This window comes from Echinococcus granulosus, assembly GCF_000524195.1.
Source record: "Echinococcus granulosus chromosome Unknown EG_S00127, whole genome shotgun sequence".
Lineage (NCBI taxonomy): Eukaryota > Metazoa > Platyhelminthes > Cestoda > Cyclophyllidea > Taeniidae > Echinococcus > Echinococcus granulosus.
In genome coordinates, this window is record NW_020170507.1 from 1 (window position 1) to 11,786 (window position 11,786).

Here is an 11,786-nt window from a genome sequence, read left to right on the forward strand (position 1 = left end):
CTCTTAGGAACTCGAGAGTTCTCTTTTTTAGTTACCCTAAAAGTTAGTTTTGGTTTACAAAAAGACCAAAAATGGATGGGCTGATGAGATTACGAAATAATTGGGCATTGTGAACGCCGATGGTGAAGTAACACTGCTAAGGTTCTGGTGACTTGATAGGAAGATGGGGGAAGATGAAGTGAGTTAGTCATTAAGCCTATCATTTAAATTCCTCCTTCGGCAGGCATTAGGTAAAATGAAATATTGTAGGTCAATCGTCCCTGAAACGTCCTACGCTAAAAAGTGCTCACATTTACGATTTTATCTAATTGGAAAAATTGATGGCAAAAACGTTTACGATATTCCAACTCTTCTCCTTTCGCCCACTTCTATCAAGGATTGGAACTTAAGCTCACACTAGACTACTGCATGGTCTATAATATGCAGACTAGTTTGATGAAATGTAGACTGTTGAAGCCTACGTTTCAAGTAGTTTGTATACTTTTCGTATCCATTCTCTGAAACGGTCACATCCTTTTTCCTCAAATTACAAAATCTATTGTGGTTATTTTGACATTGTTTATCATTTCATTCAAACAGGGTTTTTCGAAAGCCAAGGAATGGAAATCAGAGAAGGTTAAAGTGCATGTTTAAGTGTAGATTAGGAAAAATCTATGAATTCAATTGAACTAAATTGCATTTTTTACAAGGTTAAATATTCATTTCTTACTCCTTTGCCTATGATAAACAAGTAAAATGGATATGTAATGATATCAAACCCTCGGAAATTAAAGTGTTGGAATGCATTGCAACTGCTTTTGGTGGTGATTCCCGTTTCGTTGATTGGTGCATTTTTAGGAGCGATGCCTTAAATTACTAGCAAACGATTAAATTCTACTTAATAATTGGAAGTATTGTTGACTGCTCACGTTAAGTGACTGAATATTTTCATTAGCTTAAACCAACCAGTGAGATCCGGACTTCCACGATTGGCTAGACAATCTCATAAATTGTAAATCCAACGTCTAATGCCGTGTACTTCTCTAGTGCAAAATGCCAAGGCCTTACCATGAGATTGCTATCCCACTGTTGATAGGAATACTGGCAATCATTGTATTAATGCGCGTCCTCTGGGAAGCACCGCTGAGCTGTGTTCACACATTATTTTTGATACAGGGAGACACTTCAAAAAGCGATCAGTTTTCTTATCGCCACGTTATTGAGCAGCTGCAGTGGATTTCCGAATTCTCAAAAAATAAAGCAAGTTTGTATTAAGCCTTATTTTTACGAAACAATTAGTCATTGTGATTTGACATTAGTAATTTCATTCTTTAGAGTGATCTGTCTTTTGGCAAAGTGCCTTCAATCTACTTTGATCGAAAGATAATATACCACCCTACCAGCTCCGACGGATGTCGCTATAAGTGTCACTTCCCAAGAGGCCATGTTAATCTGAGTAAGGGGGATGGTGTAGTCTTTTCAAGTCAATTTTCGCCTAATGAAGCAGTTAAACTCAGAAAAAAAGGTGTACTCATTGCCTTTGAATCCGGTGAATGCCCCTTCTTAATGCCATCTCTAGAGGAACCACACCTGAGCCAAGTAATCATCTCTTTGTTGTCTCAAATTAACTGAAATTTCCCATTTACCTGACGGAAGCGGAACATACTTTATGACATTTAGAAGTACATTAAATGCTTAAGGCCTCATTCACAGTTTGGCTTGATTGCAGACACGCTTCGATCATTATAAACTGCATTCTTTGTCTCTTTGCCTAGATCGACATGTTTATCTCATTCATGGCAGCATCACCTGTTCCCTATATTTATTCAGTATTTGTGCGTAACGTGAAGCCGAGGTACAAATTCTCGGAGTTCGAAAAAGCTCAAATGATAGCAAGAAACAGTACCCACCTGCTGCCACCGTTCCATAGAAGTAGAGATAAGTTGATCGCTTGGGTCGTTTCCAACCATCACCCCACTAATAACAGAAACGAGTTTGCAAAGGCAATTTCCAAATTTGTAGAGGTGAGGAAATGCTTTGGAACCATTAAATTTTCATTCTTTTTTTAGTAAGTACAGTATTTACTAGGGCAAATTTAGAAGTGAGATTTTCAGGAATATGGTAGAATCTTGGTTTAAACAAAATGAGCTCAAGTTTTGCTGAATAAGAGTGGCGAATTGACCTTGTGCTTAAGCATAATTTTCTCATTCGGAAGCCTTTTTGATTTACAATCTCTGAAGTGTGCTAAATGGCTACTATCTCCAGGCCCTGGTATATCGTCCGTGAAAAAAGAAGTTCTACTTTTGATTGCTTTGGAATATTTTGCACAAACCATACTTGTTTTGGATGCCTAATGCCTACAAAAAGGTGATATATCAATGATAATAATGTTTTTTCTCTTTCGTTCTTTTTAAAAGAAGAAAGGCTCCTCTGAAAGACAGTTCTTTGCATAAGAGACTTGTCTTTGCATCCCAGGTTGTTCATCAAAATGAGTACCAAACCTTACAGGTCTTGTGTATTAATTTTGTGCTCTAACTGCGAAATATTGTAAGATGAACCTATTTTACTTCAGGTGGATATCTACGGTCGTGGGAATTTGGAATTAGTGGAAAACGCACATCCTTTTCAATGGCTGTCGAAGCGATACAAATTTTACCTGGCCTTTGAGAATTCCAACTGCCGAAACTACATAACAGAAAAAGCTTTTATTAATGCCTTGAGGTAGGCATCACAGATGTTTCGCTCCCCTTGATGTAAGCCATAACCTTGCCAATCACGAGTCATGTCAGCTTTGTCATCTCATCCCAAATCTGCTTAGACTATAAAACTACTCAGAGTTGCTTTCAACGATGAAGAAAGAATAGGTTTGTATGGCACATTATATTAGCTACACATCTCAGTTTGGTGACTTGTTATAAAATCAGTATTACGGGAATCCATGTATGCTGACCAGATTTGGCCACTATTTGGTTCTAATTCATTTGCTCAGAGGTGCGAAGATTTGACTTATGCATCACTTTGAACCACACTCAGTCATTCTTTTGCGTTGCACTTAACAACTTAGCTAATGGACAGTCTTCAAAATATGCATTTTGCAAGCAACCTAAAGACATATAATTGTGGTGGCAGGTACCGAGCTGTTGCAACTCGGTGGGTAGAACTGCATTTTATGTTGGCTTATTTACTGACGTGCAGAAATGATATGGTGCCCATTGTTTTGGGTGCCTACAAGGAGGATTACGAAAACACATTGCCTCCACACTCCTACATAAATGTGGACGATTTTAAATCAATTCGACAACTGGCTGATTACCTCATCTACTTGAGCAAAAACGACACTTCTTATGCCTCGTACTTCTCGTGGAAGGAGCATGGCAAAATTGTCGTACGTTTTGCCAGCTATCATGCCCCAAGTTGGAATACTAAATTTTGCTCTCAACATTCACATCATTATCATCACTTATTCGCAGCAAATACTTTACATTTTGCTTTCCTCTCTGTTATTTTTTTTCCGATTTTGCATTACAGACAATAAACAGGCCAGACTGTCGCCTTTGTGGATTCATGTATCATCTCAACGCGGGAAAGATTAACTTCCCGAAGTCAAATTTTGGTTATTTCACCAACTCAAAACTCGCCTGTTTTAATCGGGCACTATTACCCCTGCAGTGATTTAATAAATATTTCCCATGCACCACTTTGCACTATGAGGGCTTTTAATCGACGATTATGGATTTGTTAATTTGATGCATGGACAACACAAGTATTACGGTTGTTGGTTAGCAGGGGTAATTATTGGTTCAGATCACTTTTAATGGCAGGCAAACGGCACACGGTCGCATTTGATGAGCTTTGGAAGGGAAGCGCTATTCATCTGCACTTCAACGGCTGTCTTACTAACGGAGTTGAACTATGAGATGCCACTCATTTTGAAAGGTTGATTAGACTTGCAGATTCAAAGTTGGACGTTAGGATTAAAATTAATTCTCACACTTCTTATGCTAGGCGTGCAACATTGGAATGTTGTTGGATAATTTAACTAATGCTTTTAATACAAGCGCACATTTCAATGAGGATTTCATCACATATCTCCTACCATATCATTGGCATTTTTTATGCTTCTTTTCTTATTTTCCTCAAGATCCCTTTTTGCATTCACAAAGCCCATAATCAGTCACGTATAAAAGTTGAACTTACTCTTAATACCATGCATCCATTGTGACCGCCTTACATTCCCAGTGTGTGTCTGATGGCTAAAATGCAATTCGAGAGTATGTTAGACGCTTAAAGAAATACAAAAATTTTATTTGGATGCTCTGTAGCATTCACTATCCCTGTGCTTGTGATTTTCGGTGACAGCATTGTGCGCATTGTTTTGAGCCTTCGACCGCACATTTCAAATAGGCTGTTTAGTGAAGATACCACCTCTTCTCAGAATTAAGTAAAGACCTATTTCCACATTTCATTAACGATTTAGCGTTTCGGGAGAAAAATAATATAAAACCAGCTCATACTTCGAGCTCATGAAAATTAAAGGTGTTTAGAAATTCTGGGTTTTTTGTAAATTAACGTAAATTCATATTAAAATTTAGGAAGATCTCAGGAAAAACATCAGTAAATAATAATTAAAAATTTGTGCAGAAGCATTATTTTTTATGCTTTATGGCAGAGGCTGAGTTTTATGTGTTGGATTTGCTAGTGTAAAAGAAGGAACTACTTAGTTTTTTTGTAAAGGAATATAAATGCGACTTAATGAGCTGCTGTGAATTAATGATAAGTGGTTCCATTCCAAATGGGAAGATAAGCAAAGAACCACGTTACAGGTTCACTGACACCAGACAATGATAAAATACTGTGAATGATCTACGCTCTGCAGAGGTCTGTGTAATTAGAATTGACCCCAAACTCCACAATTGGGCAGGACTATAAAAAATACGAATGTGTTTCATATTTGGCGAATTTCCCAAATGAACCTAAAAGTTCCAAAAGACTTGAAATTGTTTTGATTAGGCTAAATAACATGAGTTATAACTTGAAATGTGACAAAATGTAGTAGTTGGCCCAATTTGCAACTCTACCGCAATATTACGCATAATACGCAGCCTATGGAAGTCCAATTCGTTGAGTATTTACCTGCAATACTAACTTTTAGCATTCAGAATTTTCAAACCAATACAAGTTGTTTGGGAGTTGCGCTATTGAAGCAGCGTTTTGCTTATGTTTACCTACCTGGGCCATTTGGTCCACGTAGATTGAAGTTTAGCTCTCTGGCGTGGTATTTGGGCCACACTAGCGACCTCCTAGCGCTTTTTACCTCAGAAGTATACTTTTCTCCATACTACTTTGGCTTATTGCAACTTTGAGAAAGACTTGCAGAAGCGAAAAGAGCGGACACCCAATTCAAAAAACCAAATGGTCCGAATTTGTGATTGATGATAAAGCCATGCCATCACGAAATAAAAATATCCCCACCGAATAGCTCAATTTGTAGACTCGTAATAGAATTTTTCAAATCGGCATCTACCTTTATCACTTACCCTAACCTTGGACCCTGCTACATAGCTGTTAACAAATGAAGAAATACCGGACTTGTACTAATCATAAAGACTAATTATGTTAAAGAGAGTACGAACATTAATACTTCTCATTACAGGCTGAAAAGCACTGGATTCATGCCTCATTCAATGCGTTTCATGAATAAAAAAATTCCTGATAAAGCTTATTTGGTGAGATGAAGTGGTGAATTTAGTACCAAATGCCTTCTTGCATGCATTTACAGTTAGTGATTAGAATACCTAACGTGCTGGTAGATTTTAAAAAGGGTGACTTTCTTGTAAAAGTCTATGCACGAGAACGAATAATCGGGGCGCTGGAGGGAAGTGTTGAAAGGAGGGGACTATTCGATGGTTGTACATTTGTTTTAATTGTATATTTAGACGTTTGCGGACTGTTCAGTCCCCCAAAGGCTGTGCTTCTGATTCTTGACATACCAATAATCTACCTTTTTCCGTTTATGTTCATTTAGGACATATTGGCTCTGTAAAAATTCGGATAAGCCTCAGAGCTCTAAATACACACATCATTTATTGAATTATGACTGGAGATTCTTTCTCCATGAGTATTTTTGCTCAAATTTGCGATTAATTACTAAAACGCTCCTCTGGGTTGTGTTCTTCCTGTATCATAGAAGGTAATAAGCGAAAGAGTATTTAAGGTTCCTCCAGCAATAAAACAAATGACAGAAGACTCAGCATTGCCTTTTAAGCTGCGCTTTGCAAGCAGATAGTTTGTGATAAATTATGCTTTGGGATGGAGAATTTCTAGTGGCTTGTTAGTAAATCTTCGCTGATCGCAATTGTTTTTCTGTAGTTGAAGTGCAATTTCTCTCTTTCGTTAATGTTAATGTAGCACAGTCCCCTTTTATCCCCTCTTTCCCGGTCTTCATGCCCTTTGAATGAAGAGGAGGATTTGACTGGGACTCTTTTATTGGTTAGAGTTAATGAAAATATGTACAGATTTAGGAGGATCGGGACACTGAGGTCTTCCCTGCTTCGGGGTATTCTGACTACTCTTTTTTATGAGACTTGAGTCGATTCTTGAAGAGGTTCACTTGAATAATAAGTGTTAGAGTCGATCTTCCAATCATACCGGCTAGTCAGTGAATTTCACAGATGGTATTTGTAGCCTTCAGTACTGCTCACAAGGATGTAATGCTACCTATTACACTACCTACTATTTTACACATTTATACTATCTCCTTGGATTAGAATTTGTTAGATTTCTTTAAAATTAAGTGGGACGTGGTCAAATACATTATTTGAGACTTATGGAAATTTCAATATGGCTACTTATTATTCTTAAAGCAGCTAGTTCCAGAGAGTCATCAGCCTTGTAATTTCCACTATAATTTTCACCACGCATAAAATAGATCAAAGATTTGACCTAATCAGCGCATGTTTTAAAGATATTTGAGTTGAAAATATGGTGGATCACAACTTATAAGAAGTAGCCATACACTAACCACCACATTTCATCCTAAAACCCACTGCTTAAGAGCCCTACAATTGTATTATGAGCCCAAAAGCACAAGTATGTAGGCCTTCAATGGTGTGATTTCTGCTCTAAAAAAGATCATATTGTTAAACGTTGTTTAAAAAGTGATTGATGTTACTAAGTTAATCAAAATTGTTCAGAATGTGAAGCAAAAAGATGGCCTCAAGAGGTGCTCCAGCGATTTCCCTATGAGTGCGCCTAAACGGTTTCATTTACCAGTCTATTTATGTGGTGTTGGTCAGGGGACCGATTATAAGGGATAGATTTTCTGATCATCACATAGTAGACGCATAATGAGTTGTGCATTTGTTCTGCGGAGAATGTCAGCAACTACGGAAGAGAGTCCGTATTTTGATGTTACTTTTCGGAACTTGTGTCATCTACTTTACCGCCCAATTTTCGAACATCGCGGAACATAAACATCACGAAGAGGTACACTTTAAACACTACTGTTCAATTTGAGGTCAAGGACTTTCAAACTGATGTAAGTACGGGAGAATGGTGACCACCCGTGCACTCCAGTCCACAAATACTCCCGTATAACAGGAAAGTACGCTCAACCAGATGGTCGAAAACGAAGATTCTTGCTATTATTTCTTTGTCTCTTTAATCATCCGATTGGAATCACAGCATTTGAAGTTTATATCACCTTCTTGAAGAAAGAAAGTTGCAGAATTTCCAACACTGTGGACAGAGGTGGTGCAGCCTGATTCGATAAAATAGCGCAAATGCTTTTACCGCAGCAATTTTTGGTTGTGCTCCTTGAAATAGAGCAAAAGCTTACCAAACTTAACGATAAGAAATAGTAAACAAATGAATTATGGTGTATACTAACTATAATGAGTAACAAATGAATTAAAAGTTGACTTCTGATGGAAAACAGCAGTGTTTGTAATTGTGGAGCCTTGAGGATGATCACAATGATTGTATCCAACTCGACTGCAACGCACTTTACCACAATAAGGCTATACACACTGCACAGTTTTGTTAGTAGTCGTCACATAAAAGCATCACTGAAATTCCCACTAATGAAAGTTTCTGCAAAATGTATTAAATCCACTTTCTTAAATTAAAAATAGTGGTTATTTCTCTTGCCCTTGGAAAGTGACCAAAATACGGAAAACTAGTATACTTTCTCAAAACTACCCTATGACTTTCTTGTTACTCTAGTACAATACTTTAAAAATGGTGGTTTTGTGCATCAAAGAAAGTGCTCTTAAGTGCAGCGTCAAGTTGTGGTTAATTTAGTGCCATTACTCGAGGCGAATGGTCTCTTGTCAACTCTAGAAAGTTTTTATGAAAAATACATAATGGTTTAACAGCCGTATAATTTTCCATTCCTAATGATCGTGCTTCTAACTCAGTCTCTTTTGAAGAAAGTATTTTGTCGCAATGTATCTAAAAAGCCTCATTCAGCTCCAGTTTTGGTAATACAAAAGGACAGAATCGAAAGGGGATTCTTAACTTTAGATAATATGGTAAGGGAACATGGAGATTTCAGAATTGGGTAGTTTTTTATAAGAGTGTTAAAGCAAACTACATGTAACGAGTTCACTGCTTAGACATCAAGGCATAGGGGCCGTAATTCGAATAGCCTTATGAGTAAAATAACTCCGCACCAACAGAAAGCTTTGCTTCTATATTAATGTACATTACAGATCTGTTTGGAATTTTGTTGCCCTGATTTGTGATCATTTAATCATGCACATGCAAACAACTTTAAAAGAGCACGAAAAAATTAAACAGGAGATTTAGCGGAAAATATGATGAAAAATGAGGGGACCATCATGAGTGAGTATGTACTTATGACCTGCACATAAAGTCCAATTGATGATGGTACCCTTGCTATTGAAAGCTTTGATGAAATAAGAAAAATTTCAAAATTTTGTGTAAATATTAGCTTAAAGCACCTTGGTGGAAAACATAACTTACTCTAAATACAATTTATCTAAATGTATTGAGGGGATTTATCAGCGTCAGGCTAAAGAGACTTCTAGAATAATGTGTTTAACTTTAGGAGTGTCAAAATTACTTACCCCCCCTTTCCTACACTCCGGATCACTCAGAATTAATCTGCAAGCTAGCAATGCCAGCCGAAAACACCTCTTACGGAAAAATGAACCTTGTTACTATTCTATATGATTTGCAGGAACCGATAACTAAGCAGTACTGGGTACGTGCATGAAAGAGACCTGCCCTTAGATTACTTGTTGTGAGATTCATATTTATCAGGAGTAAAACAGTGGAATAGTCCAACATAAGAGAAGTGATCGGGTTAGGTAAACTGGAAGTATTTTCAATAGTACTTTCTCACTGCCTTTAAAATTGCTTGCTTTTGGTTAGAATGTATGCTCGGAATATGTTATTCATAAGTGATTAATATAAAATGCACTACAAGATATAGGAAACAAGCAAGTGTTTAAAGTTGCGGTTTCTCATATGAAAAAACACATGCAGCAACCAAATGTCAAACATTTGGTTACGAAATCCAGTAAACTCAATTTAGAATTTGGAAATTTTAGTGCCCTGAGAGTCATTTAATAATTGAAAATGTACCTCGTTAAAAAGGTATCCGGTAGAATGCTGCCCTTTCGGAGAAAAGAAGTTCTAAAAACATCACGCAAAAAACAGCCAGCTTTGCTTGTAACACTTGTTGAATATCTTCCACTTCACTTACTGTAAAGCGGTGTGAGACAGTAGCTGATTCAAAATTAGACTTTGTTAGCAGAAAAAGCAGCCCAACGCAATTCATTTTTTTTACAAATCGGTAATGCGACATGCCTCATGCAATGACATCTAATCTGAGCCATGAAATATCGTCTTGGGAAGCCATTTTCTGACATAAATTGATGTGTCTATGTTGAGGATGAGAAAATAACAATTAAATGAAATCAAGATCTACCTAAAAAGGCTATTGCATGAACTTTAATAGATTGCACCTTCTCAGACATAGAATGCAAATTTCCCACTAACTTAATTATAGATAATCAAATTTATAAATTCCTACATCAGTGAACATGCTCTCTTGAGCCGATCACTCAGCAACGCCACCGCTCGCCCTGTTAATCAGCAATAGAAGCCTACTTGAGTCTGCAGTAAAAATTGTTTCTTGATCAATCTATGGATATGTTTGGCGGGGATACACCTATATATAAAAAGCATTAAGAGGTGTGCAAGTAACCAGTAGTTTGCCAGATTACATAAAATGATGTACAGCTACTTTGATTTCTTCGGCGTCCATTCCACCATCTTTTAATTGAGTTCATTTTAATAGGTTGAAATTGCTCCTTGTTTAAGTTTTAGATAAGGCTGTGTTTAGTTATGTAAACCTGAATTGTTTTTACATCAGCTATATAAACGTAACTTTCATGGGATTTCTCGTTGCTTTAATCGTATTGTTACATATTTTGCGACCATTTAGTTCAATTTTTTCTCAACGCATACCATGATTCTTCAATAAGATGTCACTCCGCAGCTAACCTACTTTGTTATCCAGTTTCAACCTGATTCCTCTAGATAAACATATTAAAAAATGGTGTCCGGAATTAAACGTTGGAGCGATTTTTGTTGAAGGAGACGGAGGAGATGAAGACAAGGGGTAGGAGCTGAACCGTCACAATTACTGTAGGTGCAATGAAGTAGCGAATTTGTCCAGAAACTGGTGAATAGGCCAAATCTATCGAAGAAAGTAGCACTTGAAGCACTCGGCGATAAGGACCAATTGAAAAGATATTCACAATGGTGTCTGAAGTGGCACAAGGCTTCTCAACCAAAAAGGCATATTTTCTTCTAATTTTTATGTTAAATCCAATTTATATCATCTTCCGTTAGCTAGTTCCAAATAAGACCTGTTGAAATGCAAAATAATTTGAAAATTTCATTAAAATTTCTCCTGTTTCAGCCACGTGATTCTAATTGAACAAAAGAATGTAAACAGGAACACAAACTTTAGTATTCTGCAACTTTTTGAAATTAGTGTGCAAGTGGTGACGAATGATGATGTTTAAAGTATCGAAAGGGATAATTCCTCTAAAGTTGTAGACATCTTCAGGTCATCTGCACGGCGAATCAATCTGAGGAAGCTGTTATGATCACTGAAGAAAGCTGAAAGTTCGGTAAGATTTGAAGGAACTGCATAATTGTATATACCAATTAGAAAGTGCTCTTGCTAAAAGTTAAAGACGCAATTTAAAATATGGTAGCAGCTGTGTTATACGTACTTTGCGACTTTGTCAGTGCGCCACTAGTTACTGTGTATGCAAAAATGGCACTCTATAGCAGTTTTTGTCTACTTTTATAGACCATGGGATCCTTTTTTTACTTTTAACTTAAAGCTGATGATATTCATCTGAGGAAAAGCAGTGGCTTAAATAAACTTAATTCATCTGTCTACTGTTTAATTGACCCAAGAGCTTACAGTGATGCAGAGAATCGTTGAGCAGATTTGCCAGAATCGTCTTTTACAAGAGGGACTTTTTTAGTCTCTATAATCATTTGTAAGTTCTTCCATTTTCAGCTGATAAAAATCGTGTCCCTTCAACTTTCCTCTGGTATTTAGACTCCATTCCTGCTTATTTATGATTCTTGAACTATAGCAGATCACGAAAATATAGGTAAGGTGAAAACTAACGTTTGGAATTCTATTACAACAAATTATGCAACCGAAGTAACTGCCCTAAAGTGATAAGCTAATTTTCCGCATCCTATCTCACTCTTTCTTATCTTGACGCCAAATTTGCATCGGGAAGTGGATT

At 37.0% G+C, this 11,786-nt stretch overlaps 1 protein-coding gene across 1 annotated transcript; it reads left to right on the forward strand. All coding sequences in view use genetic code 11, as the record gives it.

The window, feature by feature from the left end:
• Positions 1-2,227: 2,227 nt before the first annotated feature.
• Positions 2,228-2,866, forward strand: EGR_08988 (Glycoprotein 3-alpha-L-fucosyltransferase A; the record flags this gene model as incomplete). The annotated part of the gene is made up of 4 exons (XM_024498237.1): positions 2,228-2,346; positions 2,397-2,454; positions 2,552-2,700; positions 2,815-2,866. The coding sequence occupies 4 exons, from the start codon at positions 2,228-2,230 to the stop codon at positions 2,864-2,866; spliced, it is 378 nt and encodes a 125-aa protein (XP_024347334.1).
• Positions 2,867-11,786: the final 8,920 nt, after the last annotated feature.